Here is a 23,175-nt window from a genome sequence, read left to right as displayed (position 1 = left end):
AAAGCGATGAAGCCAAACGGACGCACTATCACGCTCCGTTCAGTTGGCTGGAATGAAAGTTGAATAAAGTAGGCATGCTGCGCAAGTGAGAGTGGAAGGGGGCATTTGCATAACTACTGCCAGGACTTTTACGCTACAGAAATCATAACAATGCTCACGAAGTTATCAACCAATCATTCGCGCGTCTTCGTCGTAAGCTATTCAATGATAACAGCGATATTTCGGTGAAAGCAGTCAATCGCAAAAAATAAAACGCCCGCCTACCAATTGCTGGCTTCTCTGGAACAACACTTCTTGTGAGGAGAAGCCATCTTTATGCGTTCTCTTCGTTTTGCAGGTGACCGCGTGTTCATTGTGCTTGTTGACTTGAGTTCAAAAAGACGCAGAAATTACCAAGACAAGCATAAACGTCGTTCAAATGAATGAATGAATGATTGAAAAGTCAAGCCAGGGTTTCAAAGCTTTGTGTGCTCATGCATGGATTTCTTCCTCTACTACTTCTTGTTCTTCGTGTTATTATTGCTATTATTACTGCTATAACAAATATATGGACACTCCAAGCGCATTTCTGCCGTCGTTGTTGGCGTCGCGTCGCCGTGAATTTCTTTGTAAAGTCGAAGAGCAAAAACATCGTTGCCGCGTGCTGTATCTTGTATGTGCGAGTGAAAGCGTGCGAGGGTTAGCCAACAATGGCGGCTCAGTCTCACGCGCGCAAGGCAGGAAAGCGGGGAGAAAGCGAGCCGTCTAACGTCGCGCGCAAGGCACCGGCGGGAGGAGAAAGAAAGGGGCGTCCTACTCCGGCAGCCGCTGTGTATGGCGCGGCTGCGCGTAACTTATCGTGAAAGCGATCTGCGATGGGCACAGAGTGCGCCGAGTGTTGATAGCTTTCTATGCGCTGTGTTTACGCCGCTTAGTTCGTGTTGAAGTGAGCTGCAGCACGAAGGTCAATTCGGTCGCTGCTGCTGTGGCGCTTCCTTACTCCAGCGATCTGACAGCGAGCTTCCGCTGTCATCGAGTGGGTTGTGTTGACGTTTGCTTGAGCGCATGTTACACCTTGCTTGTTAATTTAGTTTGTGAGCGAATGTGTTTAAGTATATACAGCCGATAAAACTATCTGTACTTCTTATTGCTGTCTATTAATTTGCTATCATGATCAACGCTATGCCTCTCGCGCGATACTGCGGCTTTATTATTATTATTATTATTATTATTATTATTATTATTATTCATTTCATACATATGACAGCAAAGTAGCAGCTGTCATAATATCATGTAGAGAGACCAAGTCTGATTCGGTAATTACATTTCAGCTTTGAACTGACAAATCACAGAGGTTGAATTATTAGCCCACTTGATTCTCAGAATGGCGCCTTGTCAATTGCAGCGTGTTGATACCGGCTACTTGTATTCGCCCGAGAGGACATAATGCTTAAGGGTGCGACACCTTGAGCTTGCTTCCTACTGAATGGTGGCAATAAGAACTTGGTTGACTATTTTCTGCATGATAGCCAAAATAATACTTGCGCTAAAAAGGCAGCACGGCGAGGACGTTGCCTGTTAGCTGCGTTTTTCTTCTTCTGCGAGTCTTTTGAGCCAGTGCTCCATCAGCTTGGCCTGTTCGCTGACGCCACGGCCCCTTCATGGTGGTTCAGAGCGCGGAAGCAGTGTACAGAAGTGTTAGCCTTCGTCATCAGGTGACGTCAAGGCGACAAGTGCTTTTTTTTCTATCACCGCTGCCAAATACACAAGCCATTGACAGTTGCGGCTCTTGCCTCGCAGTGGCGGCGGCTTGTACGGATAACTATTCTACGATAAGATGCCACGCTCGCTTTGCTGCCGTGGCAATGGCCAACACAACCTTTGTGGTAGCGCAGAGGGTCTATACTTCCCTAGGGCACACTCAGAAACACCATGAGCATCATGTCTCAAATGCGGGATTTCACCGCTATGCGATGCAAATGTATACACCGCCGCACGAGTCTTCAGCGCTCTAGAGAGCTGTGACGGAAGGCTGCGCACTAAATACTACTTCATAGTTCTGCGTGACGTCCACGACGCTGCGTTACGCTGGGCAGAGGTGAACGTCACCGTGGCTGTCGTAAAAGGCCGTACGTTAGAGCGCGCCGGCGGCGCCGACGTCGCGGTGGAGCATGTTCTATCTCGCGCCACACTGCAACGCATGGGTTACCCAGAATGCTCCGCGTGCATAACCAGCAACTCGGTGACGCGCTGACTATGTCGCACTGTAAACGAGCCTTGTTAATTTTTTTTCATAAATCTGCTTGAGGTCTTTCTTGCGTCAGTGGAGTAAGCAATGAAACACTGCACGTGCCGCCCCACCTGTGCATGGTGGATAACCCGGTGAGGCGTCCCGAGTAGAGTCCCGCCTCGGCCTGCACCTTGACGATGAACTTGGTCTCGAAGCTCCGCGTGGTGTTGGGCACCGTCAGCGGGTCGATGGCGCCTGACTGGCTGATCGCCTTGAGCACCTGGTCGAACAGGTAGTTGACCACGGCGGTGTACAGTCCCGGCGCAGGGGTCGCCTCGGTCACGCCTTCCAGAGAAGGGTAGAGGCTGCCTGAAATGCGCCGCACAATTTCAGCCGCAGATATCCGCGAGGTATGTCAAGACGTGGTGACGAATCCGGGAATAGCAATGAATATGTCAAATCTTAGGACAGGATGAAACATATTTGGTCCTCATATTTACGCTCTTTCTCTTACCCCTGTTTCTAGATGTTATTAAACAAAGCTACCGTCACTATCAATAATGGTATTCGTCTTCGATAACTACTACGTACTCGAATCAGATTTCTCTTGTTAATGTTAACCATTTCTTCAGCACTAGTTTGCTTTTGGAAGTCCTTAGCATTGTGTGGCTGTTAGTCTCCCTCTCAGTGATGCTTCCCATAAGTAGCAGTGTACCAGGTTTAAACATATAATCTAGGACGTCGCGATAAGGGTGGACTGGGCTGCTGACCCACCGACCCAAAATGGCATCCCTCGGCAATCAGGTCGCACTCCGTTCCTCATACCGTCCAAGCTTTCGCAACACATATGCCGGCTTGTACTAGTGCTGTTACTGGTGGGAACGTTGCCTTCATGGTTCGGGTAAGCGAGATATGCGGGAAACCCTGCCTACCGTCATTTATGGTCCTGGTGGGTAAGCTGTTACAGCCAGCGTCGGAGAGTCTATAGAGCACGCGATCAGTCCAATGATTGGCACAAACGCTTGTCCCTGTGCCACATGACGCCCGATGTGAGAGCGACATGCGCTCTGCCTCAAGTTCACAATGTTCTTGCTACATTTAAGAATATTGGGTATATAAAGGAGTAGATAGTGGAATGAGACTTACTTTGAGCAGTTGCAGCCACGCAGACGCTGCATAGAACGATGACCGACAGGCTCCACATATTGGATCCCTGCGATCAGCAAGGAACAACGTTAAAAAGCATGGAGTCGTTCCAGGCGGCATCGCCTTTGAATACACAACCTGTACTTGTCGCCAAACAACTTTTATTGTCACCGAAAAGCGCGCGTCGTCATTCATTTGTTACTTGATGCTTTTCTTTATATTTAATTTCGAGAGAACGCAGCGACCATTTTGGGCGAGTCGCTCTCTGCGCGATTTTTCAGTCGCGCGACCGTGGTCGTAAAACTGATAAACCAATCAGCGGCGCACCGGAAGTGATCTTTCGTGTGTCTACATCCGGCCTCCTCCGGCGTCGCATTCATATTCCGCGTAGATTCCGAGAGTTCTCGCTGAGAACGATAATCTCCGGGATTGCGACTTGCGGGTCGCGCTCAGCCGGGCTTGCCGGTGTGAACATCAGTCGCCTTCGGTCGCTTTTTGATTGCGAGTCGCAAATGGTCGCGCGACCTCCTCAAGTCACCGGTGTGAATGTGCCCTTAAAAGCGCAGCTTTTCTTGGCGAACCTCGCTGGGTCTCGTGACCGCAAGTGCTACGGCTTGGCTGTTTTCTTGCCGAATAGGCGAACCAATCAAAGCGGAGTACGTGACTGGATTCCTCGTAGCCCCACCAGTAGGCGCTCGCCTCAGAGCGTCCGCGGAAGTGGCGGTGGCGTTGTATTAGCCTCTCTACAATGCCTTCCTTGTCGCTTTGTGCAGACATTCAATAAACACAAACTCGTATTTCGACTCTTTAGACGCTCACACAAAGCTTTTCTGTATGTAAATTACAACCCGTTCGAGCTGCTGCGTTTCTTTAATTGATACTTACGACCACCCACACAATATCACGTCGAATATCCGGTTATATGCCGGTGAGTGCGTTTTTTTTTTGTGACGTAATTAAAAGTACAACGGGTCATCGCCGTCTCAATGGCTCTTTCCCCACTCATTTGCATGGCTCATTCATGTACATGGTGCGGCACATGCCAGATGAATACAAACCCTAGCAAAACAATTTTAATATCATTCGCCGCCAAACTAACTCCATCATGTATTCTTTATTTCTGTAATGACTGTTGTATGTATATTTTATCAGAATTAAAGTACGTAGGTTTCTTCTTTACACCTAGCATTTCGTGGCACAAACACATAGGCCAGGTTTTCGCTACGGCTCTAAGAAATCACCAAATATTTTCCACACTTAAAGAAACTAAACTGCGATTTATAAATCGTTAGTCCGCATGATATTAGAATATGGCCCGATAGTTTGGAACCTTCATAAGGACCTTGAAATCTATATGATAGAAGGTATACAAAGAAAAGCAATTTATTTCGTCTTCCCTAGGTAAGACCGCAATTTTTCGCGAACCTCAGTTCTCGAATCTGTAAACTCTGGACCACTTTCCTTCCGCCGGCATGTCAACTCTTTATAATTATTACATTCAATTAATAATAAAGCTTCCCCCCTCATCAGAATTGCAGACAAATAATATACTCGTCGCAATCACGAACTTAACAGCGCTCCTTTTTATTCTCACAGTATTATCTTCAAATAGTTTTTTTTTCTCCCTGTGTTATTATTAACGCGATAGCGTTAAGGGCCCCGTGTCGCAAAAAACTTCTATGTCGGTGTCGGACTTCCCTTGGCAAAAAATCATTCCTGACTACAACTACCGAGGCCGTCCGCGTGGCGCTGAGACGTTACTGAACTCGATTCCTCAAAGTAACATGCATCAGAAAAATCGTAAAATACAACCTTAACACAACCTACAGACAGAATAGCGTCGTATTATAATTTGAAGAATTTGAATACTCTTACGCGGAAACACAAATGCGAACCCCTTTTCCAGCATTTCTACCATTCATAGAGCAGCCACGGCCACCGAGATTTGCGCACGCCGATGCCCGCAAATCTCAGAGGCTATAAAGCGGGGCCGCCCTGTTCCTTGCAAACACCTCTAGATGGCGCTCGCCTCCACCGCATCGCTGCCCAGCGGTCGGTATAGGCACCACTGGCCTCCTTGAAGCCCTTGGGTTCAGCGAGAGCAGGGGAAAAGTAAACATGTCTGCAATAGAGATTAGTAAGATGTGATCGGAAGATTGGGGGAAGAAAAGCAGGTAAACGATTAAAAACGGAGACGTACAATAACAAAGTTCGCAATAGGGGTCAGAAAATTTGGTTGTGGGAGTTCACCGTGTTTTTTTTTCTTTTGCTTTTTTATCTAGGTAGCACATTAGGCAATATAATAGCAAAAACTAGGTGGCGCAACCCACCACCCCGTTCCAAAAGGAGAGGCTCATAACATCCATTCATCCATCCATCGCTTTTTCGTTATGGGAATTCATCGTGAGGTTGTTGTTTTCTTCTTTTTTAACCCAGGTAGGACATTAAGCAGTAAAATAGCAAGAACTTGGTGTCGCAACCCACCGCCCCATTCCAAAGGGGACGCTCATGACATTCATCGAGCCATCCGCTGCGGCCCACCCAAGAGGCAGTGTTTCTACTATAGTAAGATACAGCTTTAAAAAAAGCAGCAGTTGGCAACCAAGCACATGGACAGAGCGGCGTACTGTTACTGCGCTAGCCAATCACAGAAGCAAACAAAGTCGTCGTCATGCGACGTTTTCAAAATGGCGTCGTACTCAATACCGCCTCAGCGTCTACTGTTCTCGAAAAGTCTTTTTGTCGGCGGAAGCGATGAGGTGTGCAACGGACATTGACAAAGTGTATGGATTCTGTGCATTTCACTCTTCAAAAGTTCTCGGTACATTTAATTTCATTGCTGAGCCCGTTTTACTCGTGAAACCTCACTGCCTACTGAAGTGAAACTTGACATAATTGCAGCGAAGCTAGCGTTTCATTTCAGTTCAATAAAGAATTGGGCTTTCGCCGTTTCACAGGAATAGACGAGCGAAAATGTTTAAAATTACGCGCTTATAATTTTATTTTTGTGGTTACCGCCTTATTTAGATAACACGAAAAGTTTGAAGTAGGAACTATTTACAGCCTCGCGGACAACAGTGGCTGGCGGGTATGAGCGCGTGAGCGGGGCTTCATTGCAGACTTAAGTTGTATCCGACTATAGAAAGCTCGACTTCGTGCACAGCGTTCGCCGCCCGCATTTGCCAGTAAAGATTACGGTTACATGAAGTGAAGTTGCCGGGAAGCGTGAGAAGCAGTCAGAAATCTTGGAATGCTATCACATTCCACTCTTAAAGGGGAAGCTCAAACGTCCTCCCAATTTTTTTTAAAGTCATTATCTAGTTCCACACGTTACTTACCATTGGTCAACTTTATTGAAAAAATTTGCGATTATTAACCCCTTTGACCCTTCCCGTCTCACTCTTGGTTTCTTTCGTTTGCGTTGGATTTTAGGAATAGCTGTATTTTTTGATGCATTGCTTGTATAAGGTGTACAATGCGTTTTCATTCTGAAACTTGAGAAAACCACCGAAAGAACTGAGACGCAAACACGATGGAAAGAAGAGACACCACAACCTTTGTCTACCAACTGACATGTATTTGAAAAAAAAAACAAATAACGGATCAACCCTCGAACATCAAACCGCCGACGCATGCGCAATGCTCTTATCAAGGTACAATATTATTTAAATTGATGAGCACACCATTTTGCTTTATCTATTTCTACTTTCTGCTTCCTTATCTTTAAAGCTCAGCCTTTATCTCTTTATCGCTCAGAGAGATAAGAGGAGCACTGGTGCATTTTCGTTCCTCTTGTACACTGACATAAAACGCCTCAAGTATTTCTGCTTCGGTTTCTGTCCTGCGTCTGCCATGAACAGCCATAATTTGAAACAATGGGGCCCAGTCACACTGACGACAGTGACGACAGTGAAATGCCAGGTGAGCAGCTCCTTGAGACCAGCTGCTTGGCTAATGTAGACCTTACCACGCTCCAACAGAACTTTGTAGACAACATGCGTCGCGCACTTAGAATATTTGTTCCCATGCTTCGTTTTGCCAGCTACTTTTTTTTTCTTTCCAGCATTTTCAGTGCGCGTGCACAGTCCTGACAGCTTACAAGGAACGGAAACCACCAACTGTGCGTACACCACGTGTTCCCGCGACTCTCTTGATGTTGTGCGACGCTTTATTAATATAAGGCACCACATGAACTTTTCTTTTTTCTTTGCTTTGTTGTATTTTTGGCCACTTTTGTCTTTTAAGCTTTAGACGTAGGCTCTCGGCTACCCGCCTTAGCCACTTATGCAGGAAAACCCGCTGTAGTTAGCCTTTGAACTTGACGGTCAAGGCCTTCCTGGAAGACGTGACAACAGCCTTTCTGTAGCGCACACCGGAAACATAAAGTGGCTATACTTCTTTTTACCAACTTAGAATGGCTTGATTCAAACGGAAGCAAAGCCTTCTCGGTTCTAGGTGAGTAAATCCTGCAAATGTGGCTCTCGTCTCTATAAGTTAGTGTTATATCTAAAAAAAAAATAATGCTTTTTTTTCCTTAGAGAGAGCAATGGTAAAATTCAAAGCGTCAGAAAACCCTTTGAAATGCGCTAAAATGTATTCTGCCACAGCTTTCAAACAGTCACAGGGCACCAACTTTAATATGATCAAAAAATCGTCTACCTATCGTACCGGGCGAAGCACTCTCGTCGTTAACTGTGATCTCCATTAGCCTCTTGCATAACACAGGGGCCACACAGGAACCTATACAGATGCCTTGTTTGTCATTGTGTGATTTGGTTCAGGTACATTCTGCCTCAAAAAAGTTTTCAATGTTTGTTTGTCTCCCCACTTCTGCTATAGCCCAATAGCTCTGCCACACCTGAACATCATATAAAGATAAATGAATATTAAAGAGGTCCAACTATTTTTACAACATGGCTAACTGCTTAAGAGAAGTACACACAACAGAGGGTAGGTGTTTGTTTGAGGCATTGTTGTGCGCCATTCATAACCTCTGAGTGAGCTGAGCACATTCGTTGCCTCACATGGCACATCGCATCGCGGCAGCGGCAGGAGTATTAAACTTTAGTTGAATTATGACGTTGTACGTGCCAAAACCACAATCGGATAATGAGGCACGCCGTAGTGGCGGACTCCAGATTAATTTTGACACTGTGGTGTACCTTAGCTTGTGCGGTACAGCGCGAATCATGGTGAAGGGACGCAAGAAAAGGAGGACTCTAAAATCTAAAATGGAAAACCAACTAGCCCAAACCGTCACCCTTCTAAACCTGCTCTAGCGTGCCCCTAAATAAATAAATAAATAAATAAATAAATAAATAAATAAATAAATAAAAGAGGCCGAAGTTTCTTCAAGAAGCTCAGTTGAAGGTCAGTGCCCTTTCCTGTCTTTGTTTTTCGTTCTCTTAAAGTTGTGCTGTACTTACGTTATTCTCTCAATGTGAGTGCAGCAGCGTTTTTTTTTTTTTTAATCGCCTCCGTCGAAATGCGGCTGCCGCGGGCGGGATCAAACCCGTTTCCTCGATCAATGCCCCAGCCGCAAAGCTACCGCGGCGGGCACAGAAATGTTGATTTGACGTGTGACCGCTTCCGTAGTGTCGCCTGCACCCTACGGTGCGCTTTAATGCGGCTCTGCATCTGCACGCCCTGCGTAAATTGTCCGCTTGACAAATTTACATGGCGTTTACTTTTCAGAAATTTCAGAAACGTGCCGTCTCATACCTTGAACCTAAATTTATCCCGTTTCCCCGTCATGGCTGTAATGTCTATAGAAGTGGCGCTCCTTGCCTTCTCGCGGCACCCTCACCACCACTCCTTGTATGGGAACTCCGAGCGAACAGTGGCAAGGATGTTATTCACTCATTTCGCGACTCCATCGGTTCCACCCATTCTCTTTCACCTCTCCCTCTCCTTTCTTCCATTATATCTAGCTTCCCTCTAGACTTGCGGGTTTGTAGAGAGGTAAGCTAATACTGCGACGCCCAGGGGCTCCAGAGGCCATTGTGCACATTCGACGGGGTGCAAAGGTCCAAACGAGTTTCTCGCATAGCCTTTCCGCTCTGTCGGCCTACTGTCATGTATACACACGCTTTGAACCACCCCCCGACGAGGTGGGCCAACAGCCGCAGCAGCAGCAGCACTGGAAATGGGAAAGTCAAAGGAAGAGGCGAAGAAAGCTTCGCTTTAAAAGCAAACAAACGTTCCAACTACGTGGAAATAAATACTGTTTCATCAACATCATCAAGAACAACAAGTTATTTTATGTCCACTGAAGGACGAAGGCCTCTCCCTGCGATCTACAATTATCCCTGTCTTGTGCCAACCGATTCCAACTAGCACTCGCAAATTTCCTTATTTAGTCGTACCACCTAGTCTTCTTCCGTCCTCTACTGCGCTTCCCTTCTCTTGTAACCCATTCTGTCACCCTAATGGTCCAACGGTTATCTAATATGCGCATTACATGACCTCCCCAGTGCCATTTCTTTCTCTTAATGTAAATTAGAATATCGTCTATACCCGTTTGCGCTCTGATCCGAACCGTTCTGTTTTTTTCTCTTAAAGTTATGCCTAGCGTTCTTCGATTCATCGCTCTTTGCGCGGTCCTTAAGTTGTTCTCAAGCTTCTTTGTCAGTCTCCAAGTATCTGCCTTATAAGTCAGCATAGGTAAAATGCACTGATTGTATACCTTCCTTTTCAATGATAACGGTAAGCTTCCAGTCAGGAGCACACGATGTCTGCCGTATGCGACCCAACCCATTCTTATTCTTCTGTGAATTTCCCTCTGATGATCAGGGTTCCTTGTGATTAATTGTCCTAGGTAAACGTACTCCATCACAGAGTCTAGAGGCTGACTGGCGATCTTGAACACTTGTTCCCTTGCCCGGTTATTCATCATTATCTTTGTCTTCTGCATATTAATATTCAACCCCACTCTTACACTCTCTGTTAAGGTCCGCAATCATTTGTTGTAACTCGTCTGCTGTGTTGCTGAATAGAACATGTCATCGACATATCGAAGGATGCTGAGGTATTCGCCGTCGATCCTTACTCCTAAATCTTCCCAGTTTAATAGCTTGAATACTTCTTCCAAGCACGCAGTGAATAGCATTGGAGAGATTGTGTCTCCTTGTCTGACGCCTTTCTTTATAAGTATATTTCTACTTATCTTGTGCAGAATTAGTGTGTCTGTGGAATCTCTGTAGATATTTTCCAGGGTATTTACGTAAGCGATGTTTACTCCTTTACTACGCAGTGCCTCTATGACTGCTGGTATCTCTACTGAACCAACTGCTTTTTCGTAATTCATGAAAGCCATATACAGAGGCTTACTGCATTCTGCAGATTTCTCGATAACCTGATTAATGACATGGATGTAATCTATTGTAGAGTATCCATTCCTGAAGCCAGCCTGTTACTTTTGTTGACTAAAGTCCAGTGTTGCCCTTATTATATTGGAGATTATTTTGGTAAATATTTTATATAATACTAAGAGTAAGCTAATGGGCCTATAATGTTTCAGTTCTTTAACGTCTCCCTTTTTGTGAAATAGTATAATTTTGGTATTCTTCCAGTTCTCTCGGACCCTTGCAAATTGATAGGCAGTTCGTATAAAGAGCCGCTAGTTTTTCAAGCATTATATCTCAACCATGTTTGGTTAAAACGACTGGTAGTTCATCTTCTGCTCCCGCTTTTCCCCGTTTCATATGTTGCAAGGCCCGTCTGACCTCATTTGTAGTTATAGGAAGAGTTTGTGTATCCTGTTCATTAGTGTTTCGAATGGAGTGGTCATGAGTCTTCTGGCTACTAAACAGGTCAGTATAGAACTTTTCCGATGCCTTTATTATACCTTCGAGATTTCTGATGATATCATTACGATACAATATTGCCCTGCCTATCTTTCAGTGCATACATCTTGGTTTGTCTTATGCCAAGTTTCCTTCTTATTGATTGCAGGCTGCGTCCATCTTTTTTACGGCTTCTTCAGTCTTTCTCACAATATAATTTCGAATATCACTTATATTCGCCTTGTTGATCAGTTTTGACAGTTCCGAGAATTCCGTCTTATCTCTTGAGTTGGACACTTTCATTCTTTGTCCTTTCTTTATTGGGTCCTTTGTTACTGGGGAGAGCTTGCCTATTGGTTGTCTTGGAGTCTTGCCTCCCACTTCAGTCGCTGCCTCTGAAGGCAGGCTTGTTAGGTTTTCATTGATTACCTCTACGTAATCATCATCATCTCTCTGTTCTAAGGCTTCATATTTGTTTGCAAGTACCAGCCTAAATTTGTATGCTTTTACCCGTACTGCATCTAAGAGGACCTGTTTCTTCTTGGCGAATTTTACTTTTTCTCTGTTCAAATTGAGGTGAATCTTAGCCCTCACTAAGCTATGATCACTGCACTTCACCCTACCTATTACTTCTACATCCTGCACTATGCTGGGATCGGCAGAAAGTATGAAATCAATTTCATTTCTTGTTTCACCATTAGGACTTTTCCAGGTCCACATTATGTTGCAACGTTTCCTGAAAAAGGTGTTCATTATTCTCAGCTCATTCCTTTCTGCGAATTTTACCATCGTTTCTCCTCTAGCGTTTCTAGAACCGACACCTTAGTTGCCAATCGCCTGTTCATCCACCTGCTTTTTTCCCACTTTTGCATTGAAGTCACTCAATAATACCGTATACCGAGTTTGCACTTTTCTCATGGCTAATTCAACATCTTTATAAAACTGATCTACTTCTACCTGGTCGTGACTAGACGTTGGAGCGTAGGTTTTTACTACCTTTCATCTATACCTATTATTAAGTTTGATTACGACTACTGATACCCTCTCATTAATGCTGTAGAATTCGTCAATGTTGCCCGCTATATCCTTATGAATTAGGAATCCTACCCCGTATTGCTTCTTATTAGGGAGAGCTCTACAGCAGAGGACATGGCCGTTATTTAGCAATGTATAAGCCTCACCAGTTCTAATCTCACTATGACCGATAATATCCCAAACAACGTCTCACAGTTCCTCAGAGAGTCCTGCTAAACTAGTCTCACTCGACAGAGTTCAGCTGTTGAAGGTTCACTGGGTCAGTTTCCATAGGTACGCGTGCCCTTTACGAGTGGGCCATAATGTACATGATTGTGAGGAATAAGTCCAACTAAATAAATTCCGTCGTCTTTACAGCGTTCATCTTTATTTCAGCAAGCACAAACTGGCCGCTGTGACATCTGCATCCTCCCTCCCTAGTACTGACCGAGCCCAATGCTGCTTAGCTTAACGTCTGCGTTCTGTCGGTGGTCGCCGACAGAATGCAGTGCATTCACATCCCTTCACATTGTCATGCGGCGTTATGAGTGCGCTCTTCTGTACAGCAGACATTTCTGAATTTACAACATAAATTTACTGCTGTGTTTATTGAGATGGTATATTCATTTCCTTAATTTATTCCCCACAACACCTCAGACCGTCATCCTATTGCTTCAAATGTGTAGAACCTTGAATATAAAAAGTGTAACGGATAAAAATGTTCTCGTTCTGAAAATGACGACGCTTCAGTTTGTGAACAAATTGATTGTCGCTTACAAAAGCTGCAATGTTAGCAAAGTGTTCATTCCGAAGATGGATGACGTGATGTAGAGGGTTTACATGTCCTGAAATTTTGGACATTGTCTCTTCGGCAATCTGTTCAACTTCACCGCAGTACACCAGCCTAATTCAGTGGCCAGCATTTTCTAAAACTTACATTTCCAAAGATTGGCTGAGTTTCAACAACATCGAGTGGATACTTTCTTCTGCTAACGTACGCATTTACGTCGGCACTGGGTGCTGCGTTACACGAGTGTTTCCCTCCTGACAAACGAGTGCTATAACGAAGCATTAAGCGCCAAGTATCGAAAATGTATGTGCTATTAGAAGGAAATACCCTATGGGCGCTGCTAACATAAAAATGTCGCAGTTTCGCCCGAGACGGGAAGCATTGACTGCGACAGCAAATTATCAGACAGCTATGAGCCGTGAGGTTAGTAGTTTTATTAGCTGTATAATCGGCTGTAAACATTCGCTTACAAACTAAATTAACAAGCACCGTGTCGCGCGCCAGGCAAACCTGAAATAATCTCACTCGATGAGCTGTCAGAACGCTGGCGGGATGACGAGCGGCAGCAGCCGCGAGCGAATTGCCCTTCGTGCTGCCTTTCGCTTCAACGCGAACCAGTAGAACGCAGCGCACACGAAGCCATGAGCTATCCCTCACCAGCTAGCCTTCGCACCCAGCACGTTATCTCCAAGATAGGAAGGGCGCGGACGCGCCATGTGCAGCCGCGTCCGCAAAATAAAACTAAGAAAAACAAATATTGGGGCTATATGTCACCACATCGCGCGTGAGAGTCTGTGAAAAACACAACATGGCTTTCTTTAGGTGCATAAAAAAGCGTGAGGACGGGACGGCGGGTTATATATAAACGTGCTGGAGAATTTGGCATCATGCGTGATGCCGTTGACTACTCGCTCAGTCAAACAGCACATATAAAAATTAAACCGGCTCAAAGAAACCAACAAAGAGCAATAAAATGACAATACCAGTAGAATAGCCTTCATGAACTCTTCGCAGAAAGTTCAAATAGGCACGTTGTGCGATATGAAAAAGGCATATAGCTCTGCAAGTATCGATAGTTTTCAAAAAACAGAAGTGAAATAAAAATGATGTTGAAGAGCAGTCATGGCCAGTTCACGACTCGCCGTGGTGGCTTAGTCTAATAAAGAAAAAAGTAAAAGGAAAGCCGTGTTGGATTAGTGAACATGGCGTTGCGCTGCCACGCATGAGGCCCCGGGTTCAATCGCGAGCCTCGGTGGTCAAATTTTATTGTGGGTGAAATGTGGAAACGCGCATGTACCATTCATTACGTGCGCGTGCGTATCAATAGGCATTTGAAGAATGCGAAAAGCATTAGCAAGGAATAACTCAGAGCTCAAGACGGGTGAAGAACGAGGACACAACGCCATGCACTAGTAACGCCAGGCTAGCGCTTCGTATACTCGTTTAGTCACCGTGGTGCGCACCGAATAATACGGTTGACAATAAACGAGAACGAACTCGTCCATCTGCGTGCGTAATTGCCCTGCTCAGCGGTAATGTGGCACTGCCACTGAGGCATTCTGGTGCACAGTCCTTCCGGAAACAAGCGACCTGTGCCCCAAGAGTTGAAGAAAGTGCGCTTGTGTATAGAATAATGTCGCACTTGTGCCGTTTTAGTTGCGAACATATAGCGCCACCAACGGCGTGCCGACAAGGAGCGATGGTTTGGAGGCTGTAACCCCCCTCCCTGCAGAGGTCAACCGACCTCTGGAAGGAAGGGGGGGGGGGTACACTGCTGCAAAGATATTTCCATTGCAGCCTCTGCAGACAGCTTGAGAAAGTTCACACGACACTGGCCGTGCGCCGTATGAAATGCGGGTGCCATTTCATAAGCTTTCGCGTCTCGTCTTGAGTGTTCCGCAAGGCAAAAACGTATTTAGTCAGAAACAAATTTTATATTTCGGCCTCAAGTACCCGTATCAAGCACCTGTATTGGAGCGCGACTTGGTACCACGATATCTGCGACGAAACGCCACGGTTACGTTATCGTTTGAGCGACATTTCAATCCACGCATACGGTGTTCGGCCGCTAATGTGTACTTTTGGCGTCTACCAAGAAGCGGAAGTGACGTTAAAGGCCCTGGCGCTACCGACAAGCCGCGACTAGTCGTCCTTATATGCAAATCATCCATCCGTGGACACATTCATTCAGAACAGGAAGACTCACCGTTGTGACAATGAGCGATCCCACGTCGAATGGCTCGAGAAGAATAGAACCTCCTGCGATGTGCATGAGCTGCAGCGTGCCCCACCCCAGCCGGGACCGTGTGCAGACTTTGCGCAGACGCGTGAGCGCTTGGATTGAGGCAAATGACGCACAAACGGGTCCAGCTCGGTGTGCGTGGCACGAACGCACCACGAGGAAAACAAAGGGTGTGTCGCAATGCATCATAAGTGAATTCTCCATTACGTGAGCTCGCGGCGCGCTGTTGCGAAGAAGAAAAAAGTTGACGATGACGCTAAGAAAACCAGCGAAGCGCGAAGGTGGGGCTTTTGAAGTGCGCAACGTTCACCGGTAGTCTTCCTGCCACCACCGTGACGAGCTAATTGGCAAAGCGATGCGTTTATTCGGGGGTCTCTCATCTGTATTTTCTTTTGTTTCGCTCGGACCTGTACCTATAGCATGCCTTCCTGCGGGCGACTCGTTATTACGCATCGCATGTGACGCAATTTGTGCGCACGTCTATTCCAATGCAAGATTTCCTTTCGTTGACGAGTACACGTACATTAAAAATAGGCCTTCGCCTGTGCAATGCCTCATGATTGGTCGTTTGTCGCTCCCTTGCGCAATCTCCCATTTCCCTGCAAACTGCACCGATGTATATCCCTGCTGTCCCCCTATAGCCATTTCGACTTTATTATGCCTCCCTCTACATGTGCTGGTGCTTTTTTGCGTCTCCTATCATCATTATCCGGCTCGCCGTGCGTTTTTTCTCCATAGGCTGCGTTGGCAAAATAGGCCGTTTCACTGACCGCGACTCGGATTTTTTCATTCTTTTTAACTTAAGAGCCTGACGTGGCTCCATTCTTCCAAAATAAATGGTCGCTCATGCTGGGAGCTGCGTCGTCTGGCAGATGGTGCGTATATGGAGTAAGATTCGCAGCATCCTACAAATCTCTATGAGAAATTCCGACACGCCGCATATGTAGGGCTTGTACAGGAACGGCGGATTGCGGCTCCTCTGCGGACTCGCAACACCACTCAGCCACGAAGTGCGCTGTTGTCTACACATGCGCGGCACAAATCACACCCTGCTCAATTTATGCTTGCATGAAATGCGGGCCCAGCCGTTCTGGCAGTCTGCTCCTGGATTCCTCAGTGTGCGTGTTCTGTTTTACGCTTTTCTTTATAATGATCTCCTTTCTTCGTAACGCTCACATCAGCTTTGCCTTTCTGCCGGCATTTTTTTTCTACTACTTGTGCTTCTGCACATGCCTGCGATTCATAGACATTTGTCGCGTTCTTTCCCCCTTTGTTTTGCTGCAGTTGTTTTTTACAATGTAGTACATGAGCGCAACCCCGGTATGTGTACTTATTATTTGTGACACAAACAAATCTTAAACGATACTGATGGGCTAGTTGGTGAGCCATGATATGTATGTCCTTTCTGTGTGTACGTGTAGGTGTAAGATGCAAGTGCGCTGCTTCAATAACAAACGAATAGTTTTGTTATGCCGCACTTATTGCAGCAAGCGGTATTACACCCCGGAAGCTGCGTATCAGTGTTTCAAGACAGAAGAAATAAATCTCGAGAGCTCGGACATCTAAGCATTGGTAGATCACTGATAAAAATCAGTGAAGCAAACGGATATGTGCAGCTGTTTGAAAGTCGTTGCAGGTGTGAAATGAACTGTGTCTGAGCACTCTGGCGGAGTTTTCATAACATTACTAAAGCGGTTCGTAGAGCATAAAACTCTTAAGGTTCGAGCCCTACGTCGTGCCCCAAAATGTGGACTCAAAGCCCTGGCTTTCGATCCAGCCATCCACACGTAACTCCAAGATATAGAATGCAGACAGAGCAGCGAACGGCAGCGCACTTACTATGCCGCGGTCGAGCAACAATTGAGCATGGTGGCCTCTGGCAGGCACAGGGCTGCCGGTAGGAAGCAGCCACGAACTTTCAGAAAGTGGCCAAAAATGTACCCAGGTTGGACCATGCTCGATAGATGCAGCCAGAAAAGTAGCCAAACTGCGGCTATATAACGATCTTTAATGCTCACACCTTAAGTCATGACAAAAAAATTAATAACCTCTTGCAGTTACGCAGGATAGCAGGTTACCTCAACATATGGTCCTTGAATGAAGGGCTCAGCTTAACTCCGCAGTCAAATTTACCTAGACTAAAGCATAGGACGTCTTTCTTCACTGGTGGAAGCAGTGACTACTATTACAAGAAAATTAATGAGCCTAAAGGAGCCAACTAGTAATTCGGCGACGAGGGCTAGTCAGTGAAACATCATTGCTGGTGAAAGTCGTGGCATCGTAGATGTTCTTGTCTGTTTTCTTGTCGTTAACCTGACGTTTGTTATACCTTACAGAAGGCTTGGCTTTGAAAGTATCCGACGCTTTCTTATATACTAGGTGCGTGAGGTAGTCACTTTGGCGCAGGCAGACCTGCCACATGGCCCGGCCAGACGGCGCGGGTTCTCGGAGGGGCTCGGTATGCCGATGGCACACTTGGCAGAGAAACTGCGCAAGCTTCAGTCAGTGAAAGAAGGCACTTGTCCTTTTTAAATAATCATTTGAAATAAAACAATCCTTTAATTTCTTCGGAAATCAGCGCACACGATGCATAAAGAAGTACCATGTGCAAGTGTAATTTCGCTGTGTACTACACTGGCAGTGTAAACGAGTACCTACGTAGGACTCGCTTCTGAAGTGTAAATATTACCATTAAGAGCGAACGAGGAAAGCGAGAAAGATAATGCGGAAGTAAGTGACGGAAAAAGAGTCCGTACTTCATATACATATCGCGACAACCGCTTTCTGTTGTAAACAAATCAAGTCAACCGCGCATGTAATGCATCTGAAGGAACACAACGTAATTGTTTTTCTTTTTCATTAACCATTATTAGACAAGTCAAGTCAACAAATCTGGGTTAATTACGATATCCTTTAAGTGACGCTTCTACATTTCTTAGACCCTCGAAGATGTTGCGACACAACTTTCTAAACATGGATGGTTGGATGAATGTAATGAGCGTCCCCTTTGGAACGGGGTGGTGGGTTGCGCCACCAAGCTCTTGCTACTATACTGCCCAATGTCCCACTTAGGTTAAACAACAAAAAAAAGAGAAAAGAAACGCTGTGAACTCCCACAACCAAGTTTTCTGATCCCCTTTCACGAACTCTGCTTTTGTACGTCTCCATTTTTTGTCGCTTTCCTACTTTTCTTCCACCATTTTTCCAATCGCCTCGTACTAATCTCTATTGCGGGCGTTTACTTTTCTCCTGCTCTTTCCTGCTGGACCCAAGGGCCTCAAGGAGGCCAGTGATTCCTAAATCGACCGCTAGGCAGATGTCTTCACATTCTATTAAAACATGATCGATCGTTTCCCTAGCTTTACCGCAGCAAGCACATGCTTCTTCTTCCGTGTTATATTTCGCTTTAACAGTGAGTATTCTAAGGCATCCTGAAATCGCTTCGCAAAGTAATGAGCTTCCCTTTGAGTTATCATAAATTGTTTCTTTCTTGATTTCGTTTTTTCTTCTTAAGCAGAGACTCATGGCAGGTTTCTTTTTCATTGCCGCCACCCATGAGATTATTTAAGCCTCTCTGACTTTCCGCTTGACGTTCTTTGTCGCTGTGGTGCCCACCCTACAGGCTGCATACTTGCTGGTAAGCATCCTAGTTCTCTTCCTCCACTGTAAATCAATGTTTTTTCTGTACACATACCTCAAAACTCTCTCATCCCATTTACTTTCTTCCAAATTCCTCAGTCGTTCTTCATACTCAGTTTTACTGCAAGCCTCCCTCACTTCAAAACTGGTCCAGCCCATATCACCCTGCACAGCTTCATTTGTAGCCTTCCCGTGAGCGCCCAATGCGAGGCGACCCACTGACCTTTAATTCTCATCGAGTCCTGCTTGTACCCCTGATTTAAAGCAAACAACCGGATCTCCAAAAGTAAGTCCTGGAACCATTACACCTTTCCACATAGCTCGGAGGACCTCATAAACATGAATAGATGAAGTAGTGCCCCCGTGCGGCTGAATATTATTTTCTCCTAGACATGGGATCAAATTCAATTCAATTCAGCCTTTATTTTCTCTTAAAGAGAGAAGGAGACGAGACTAAAAGCTCGCAAGCTTGACAAAGGTGCTGCCTCCTCTATCAATTTGGTAGTACAGTACACAGGCAGAGATTTTAATTTTTTCTAAATAAACGCCGGAACAAGATAACAAAACACTTTGTAAAAAGCAGTGCTATGCATCGCAGCACATACACAAGCATTAGAAAACAAAAAGCAGGTTATGGGGAAACAAAAAAAAACGGCATAGCTTTAAACTAAGTGCAATATCATCACGTAATTGAATTTAAGCCACTTGAATTTCTTTGACAATATGCTGGGCGATTGTGCTGCCCTAAGAATTAGTGGTCTTTATGTTTCTTTCGTCATTTTCCACATTAGCCGAGTCTTGGAAGGAAAAATGTTTGATAGGAAAGTCTCCTTCGCGCAACACGCATATTCCGTGGTGGTCGGCGAAACCTGTGCCTGTAACCACATCTATGTATCGGAAGCCTGCTCTCACATTTCTCTTCCTTAAACCTTGTTCTAACAGCAGAATTGTGGACCTTCTGCGTTTTTCTAGTTCTGCTTGTAAATGATTTCAGCCTTCGCTTTGTTAATATCCATTCGAGACAAACAACTTTACTGTGTTGCATATGGTTGGTCATCGCATTTACAAATTCCTATTGATTTCTAATAGGAATGGCGAACAGTGCGGCGCGCAATTTCTGCGGGTGCGATGAGACTCTAGAGCACCTGTGTCGCTGTCCAACCTTTGACACTCAACGACGTAGTTTACAAGCGAAACTCAACCTGCTAGACAACAGAACGCCCTCAGAAGAAAAGATCCTCGGGCCATGGCATATATGCGTTCTTGTATGCGAAAGACCACAAAAGCCGTTCTGCGTTTCTTGAAAGTCACTGGACTGCATGAACGCTTGTGATAGGGAAGATTCCTGTGAATTACTGACTATTATTATGCGAAGCATATTACGAGAGCTCAACCCAGCTCCTCAGGCGCGGCGGTGTCGCCTTGAATACCACGTGACACCGTGACGTCACGACAGAGGAGAAGTGGCTTAACTCTTGCAAGATGGGCTGGATGGGAATCGAACCAGGGTCTCCGGAGTGTGAGACGGAGACGCTACCACTGAGCCACGAGTACGATGCTTCAAAGCGGTACAAAAGCGCCTCTAATGAATGCGGTGTTGCCTTAGAAACGAGCTGTTTCTTAGGCTCAGGCGTGCGTCGCTTGCTCAGGCGCACATTTCGTTGCCGCGCCAAACGCTGCGTTGCTCGACGCTCACCGCGTCCAATGCGGGGCGTCCAAGGCGAAGCAGAGTAACGCATGAGTTGTTTCTTCGTCTAGCCGAACCAAATATAGCCAAGCAACAGCAGTTCACCAAGCTAAACAGTGGTTCAACAACTAAAATAAAGGCTAGTATGCTTCGCATCCTGGGCTTAACCTTACCTAAGCCACAGCCATTTTTTTTCTCCTTATCTTTTCTTCCCTTTTCCCCTTCCCCAAGTGTAGGGTAGTCAACCGGGCACGTCTCTGGTTAACCTCTCTGCCTTTCCCTCTCCGTTTCTCCCTCTCTCTTTATTTGAGACAAGTGAAGCAAGGAATCCTAACCAAATAAGTAATGATTTGCAGACCATCAGATATTTTTTGCCAGTAGAAGGATTAAAGAATACGAGACTGTAGAAATTAATCCCCCACTCTCCAGTGCTGCGTCCCTCACAACACAAACATAGCTTTTGGATTTTCTGCTCATTATACGCCTGCGCATTATTCCGACCAGTCGTGAACATGCGTCCTGCCCTTACTGACAAATGACTGCAATCGTTATGCGCGAAAGATAAGCAATTTACGTGTGTCAATTGGAACAACTACCTCCCACTTAACCGCAGTCGCGTCCCCTTAATTACACAACCAGAAAGAGTAAGTCGCACATAGCTCACAGCGGCACACATTGCGAAAAAGCTGCTAAGGTTCTCAGACTATACGTGTTTCGAACGAGCACACATCATGGGAGAAGCACCTTCTCGATTCGAATATATTTTTACAGCGAAGCTGCATATGCCTTGCCGATTCATCTGTCCGCCTGTTTGCCGGTCACCTGTGTGCCGAATACTCCTCCGGCGCAACCCCATGCGCACGCGCGAAAAAGAGACAGAAGGGCGCACGATTAGCCAACGCCTCCTTGGTAGCACAAGGCCTGCTTACTCCAATCTATTACGTCACGCTACCTGGCTCAATATTTTCAATGACAAGGCTGGCGTGATGAGAGCGGTGACGTCAAAATCACTGCTGCCTGCTCGGGAGCATCCCCATTAGATTTTGTGGCAGACGGCCCAGGTAACATGACGACATGGACCGGAGTGAAAAGGCCTTGTGCTGTCTAGGTAGTAGTGAATCAGCTGCGCGCAGCAGTTTCTCTCCCGCTCCGAAATGGGTAAACCACGCGTCATACCTGCTCCTGAGGAGCCCGCAACTCCCGATCAGCAACGCCGCGAGCTACGCCGTGCCGATGCTGCAGCCCGCACACAAGAACAGGCTCTTGCAGCCGAGCACATGCAGCAACTGCCTACCGAGAATCCGACCGCCTAATAAGCCGCCGTTTAATGAACCATCGGGAATGACTCAGTAATAGACACCGGGGCCGCAAGTTTCAGCTTCACTGGTTGACCATCTGTACGGAGTGTTCTGATGACGATTTTTCTGCAGTCGTTATGAAGTAACAAGCCCTATCCTTATCAAAAGAGCTATATGACGCAACAAAAGATCTTTCCCTGTTGCTCTCTGGCGAGTATCTCTTTTTCTTGACAGCACGCAAGTTTCAAATAGAACTGTTGCATAAGTCCCTTATCTCTCGACGGATAGGGAGGGGCCCGCAGCGCCCTTCTCACATGAATCAAACCGTGATGAGTAGGTGCAGTTGCATGGTCCATTTCCATAGATTGCGTCGGCCCTTTTCCGTTGCCTCGTCCGTGCACCGTGAAACCATGTGTGAGCACCCCAGCGGCACTTTGCATTGAAACTTCGGGTCGCCGGCCCCGTTATCGGGCTGCTTTCATTTATTACAACCGTAGAGCAGACGAGTGCGAAGTGGCTATGGCCTTGCGTCTGGATCGTTATCGTAACATGAGCACGGCAACTCCATTTCTGCAACAGAGCGCAATACCTAAATGTGATATCTTCGTTTGACCCTGCTTTCGGTCGAGGACATGTACGGCATCAATTAATCGCCTCGCAAGAAAAGGAGCATCAGAGACTTCACTGCCGTCACGCTACATAAATTACATCTATCTTGGGCCGTGCTATTTATACTGGAAAGTCATAAACAGCTATAAACACGCTGCTCCTGAAAAAAAAAAGCTTTGACCGTATTTCGCAGCCTTGCATTTCTTTTCGCATTCTTGCAGTTCGTGATTCCGCCAGACGCCGCCGCGCAACCTTTAAGAGGAGATCGGCTGCTCTACGCGACAGGTAATATGGAAAGGATCACAAATTATTTGCATTTTTAGAAAACAGTGCCCCAATTTGTACTGTCAATGCCTGTTCTCTGGGTCTCTCCTGGTTGATATCTTTTCGCAATAATGAACACAGCGCTGGTCATAATAAGAAGCATGCGGGCTCGATGTCATGGCTAAAATCGTCTCTCTTTTTCGCTGGCTTTTCTTAATTGCCGATGAGGAGGATCCGTCACCGGTGAAGACATCTGGCACTCCAAGCTTGTCGATCTCATGAAGTGGGAGACTCACTTAACAGCTCAAGGCGTTACATGGACTTTGCCACCGCTGCGTCTCCTCGGGGTTCACATCAAAGTTTCGGCTCCGTGGTCGCCTATCCCGAGGAATTCGCCGAGCTTCTTAAAAACGATGTGTCACAAAGTCATGCGCACACGCTGATACGATTGTCGCTCGTTCCGTTGTTGCTCGTTCTAAGTGTCTTCCGGCTG

General features: G+C 46.1%; 1 protein-coding gene across 2 annotated transcripts in view; it reads right to left on the bottom strand.

The window, feature by feature from the left end:
* The window catches only part of LOC135905600 (mite allergen Der f 7-like), a 66,240-nt gene that overhangs the window by 5,457 nt on the left and 37,608 nt on the right, over positions 1 to 23,175 (bottom strand). Inside the window, exons 1-3 of one of the 2 annotated variants that reach the window (XM_065436551.2) lie at positions 15,150 to 15,277; positions 3,356 to 3,422; positions 2,341 to 2,578 (exon numbers count right to left, since the gene is read on the bottom strand). In XM_065436551.2, coding sequence (XP_065292623.2) covers positions 2,341 to 2,578; positions 3,356 to 3,422; positions 15,150 to 15,215 — 371 coding nt within the window. In that variant the 5' untranslated portion in view covers positions 15,216 to 15,277. Of the gene's footprint in view, positions 1 to 2,340; positions 2,579 to 3,355; positions 3,423 to 15,149; positions 15,278 to 23,175 lie in introns of those variants that run through there. The other variant, XM_065436552.2, reaches the window with a different exon arrangement.

This window comes from Dermacentor albipictus, chromosome 1 (genome assembly GCF_038994185.2).
Source record: "Dermacentor albipictus isolate Rhodes 1998 colony chromosome 1, USDA_Dalb.pri_finalv2, whole genome shotgun sequence".
Classification (NCBI taxonomy): domain Eukaryota; kingdom Metazoa; phylum Arthropoda; class Arachnida; order Ixodida; family Ixodidae; genus Dermacentor; species Dermacentor albipictus.
The sequence above is the reverse complement of the archived record's forward strand: the minus strand, read 5'-3'. Positions and strand labels throughout refer to the sequence as shown.